The sequence below is a fragment of the Rhinocladiella mackenziei genome (genome assembly GCF_000835555.1).
Source record: "Rhinocladiella mackenziei CBS 650.93 unplaced genomic scaffold supercont1.11, whole genome shotgun sequence".
In the NCBI taxonomy this organism is placed as follows: Eukaryota; Fungi; Ascomycota; class Eurotiomycetes; order Chaetothyriales; family Herpotrichiellaceae; genus Rhinocladiella; species Rhinocladiella mackenziei.
In genome coordinates, this window is record NW_013550594.1 from 315,753 (window position 1) to 317,755 (window position 2,003).

The window sequence follows — 2,003 nt, forward strand, 5'->3', positions numbered from 1 at the left end:
GCTGGGATCGAACCATACATCAACCCTTATTACCGTTAACAATCTCGGTAATCTCTATGCTGAGCAAGGCAAGCTGAGCGAGGCGGAGCTGATGTATCGACGGGCGCTAGCCGGGAAGGAGAAGGCGCTAGGCGCGAACCATATATCGACCCTAAGTGTCATTCACAATCTCGGCCTTCTCTATGCTCAGCAAGGCAAGCTGAGCGAGGCGGAGCAGATGTATCGACGGGCGCTGGCTGGGTACGAGATGGCGTTGGGAGTTGATCACACATCGACCCTTACTATTGCTCACAACCTCGGCCTTCTCTATGCTAAGCAAGGCAAGCTGGGCGAGGCGGAGTAGATATATCGGTGGGCGCTGGCGGGGTACGAGATTGTATTGGGAGTTGACCACATATCGACCCTCAACACCGCCTACCGGTTAAGTGTTATTTTGGTCTCTTGTGCCTAGGGAGCGAAGTTTCAATCAACTTGTGTGGAATCCAACATGCCTCAATACTTCAACCAATTACTGCAACTTGCGTAGAGCATAAAACCTAGAGGGCAGGCATTAAAGATTCTGTTTATCGGTGCTATATTAAACGGTCAGCTACAAGGAGTAAGCCATCTACTTATTAATAGCTGATATCTCTCAATAGGTCTCCGAAGGTCCCATTTATAGGTTCTCAGCTCATCGATGACCGCATCGAGAACCAGAACGATTATTACCGAAGAGTACCGTACCGTGGACACTCTGGCAAGACCGGTTTTCAGGAGGCAGAGCGAATAAAAGCAGAATCGGAGCGACGAAAGACTCAAGACAAGAGGCAACCCGAATGAATTATATACTTCATTAACGAAATGGATCGTAACAGCTTATGTATGCCACAATCGTTCCTGCATATGGTCCGCGAAGCACGGAGCCGAAATAATTGAGCGCGGGCAAAGGTGAAGAAGTAGAACGTCTATGAAAGAAATGAAAATCTGGCTCCTGAAGCACAGGACTCAGCAGAGGAGAAATAACATTGTGCATGGTCAAAAATACAGTGTGATATCGTATTGGATCGACCTTTCAATACCTCTGATCGATGAGTTTCAAGTCTTGACAGTCAACCTGGTGAAACTGGGCCTTGTGACCGTCAATTATCATGGATGAAATGTTAGAGCAAATCTGATCATCTTTGGCTAGACTGTCCCCACTTATTCCTTAGCGTCCTGCGGAAGAAAGGCTCAATATGTCTTAGAGGGGGAGGGCGGTTTCGGGAAAGACTGTATCTGCAGCAATGCTGAAACCAGATCAGTATGTGGAAGGTACACGCTTGACTCAAGACAAGCAGTTTGAATTGCCTCTTCCTGATGACAATGTAGAGGCAATGGCGGTTCAAGAGGTGCCTTCGGGCCTACTAATGTTCAAGCAGCTGATCCTTCGCCCTAAAACGCTATGTGTGCTTCACACAGAACATGTCGTCTGTGTGACTCCCGCTTCCGGCCTTACGGAATACAGTATCCATGCACTCCCACATGTTGTGGCCTTTGCTACGGGGTGTAAGGGAGAGCGAAAGACCACTAAGACGCGAGTTCTACTATTGTATGTATAGCCACGAGTCTGTGGCGGCCACTGTCCCTCAGCAGCTACTATCCCCAACCCGTTAAAAGCTGCCGTGGACTGGAAGACGGGGGAAGCGCTGGCGCATTGTGAGCGCTGGCGCATTGTGAACGCTGGCGCATTGTGAACGCTGGCGCATGGTGAACGCTGACGCATTGTGAGCGCTGGCGCATGGTGAACGCTGGCGCATGGTGAGCGCTGGCGCATGGTGAACGCTGGCGCATGGTGAGCGCTGACGCATGGTGAGCGCTGACGCATTGTGAGCGCTGACGCATGGTGAATCATTCCCCGCAGGGAACCATGTCCTGAAGGCCGCAATGTCCAGCAGGGAATCATGTCCTTGAGGGATGGCGGTCCCTGAGGGATGATGGTCCTTGAGGGATGGCGGTCCTTGAGGGATGATGGTCCTTGAGGGATG

The 2,003-nt window shown here is 50.9% G+C and overlaps 1 protein-coding gene across 1 annotated transcript in view; it reads left to right on the forward strand.

Annotated features, from left to right (window-relative positions):
* Z518_11115 (uncharacterized protein) overlaps positions 1–343 on the forward strand; it is a gene marked incomplete at both ends in the record, with an annotated part of 3,490 nt that extends 3,147 nt beyond the window's left edge. The window contains one exon of the mRNA XM_013411385.1: positions 69–343. Coding sequence (XP_013266839.1) covers positions 69–343 — 275 coding nt within the window. The remainder of the gene's footprint in view (positions 1–68) is intronic.
* Between the last annotated feature and the right edge of the window lie 1,660 nt (positions 344–2,003).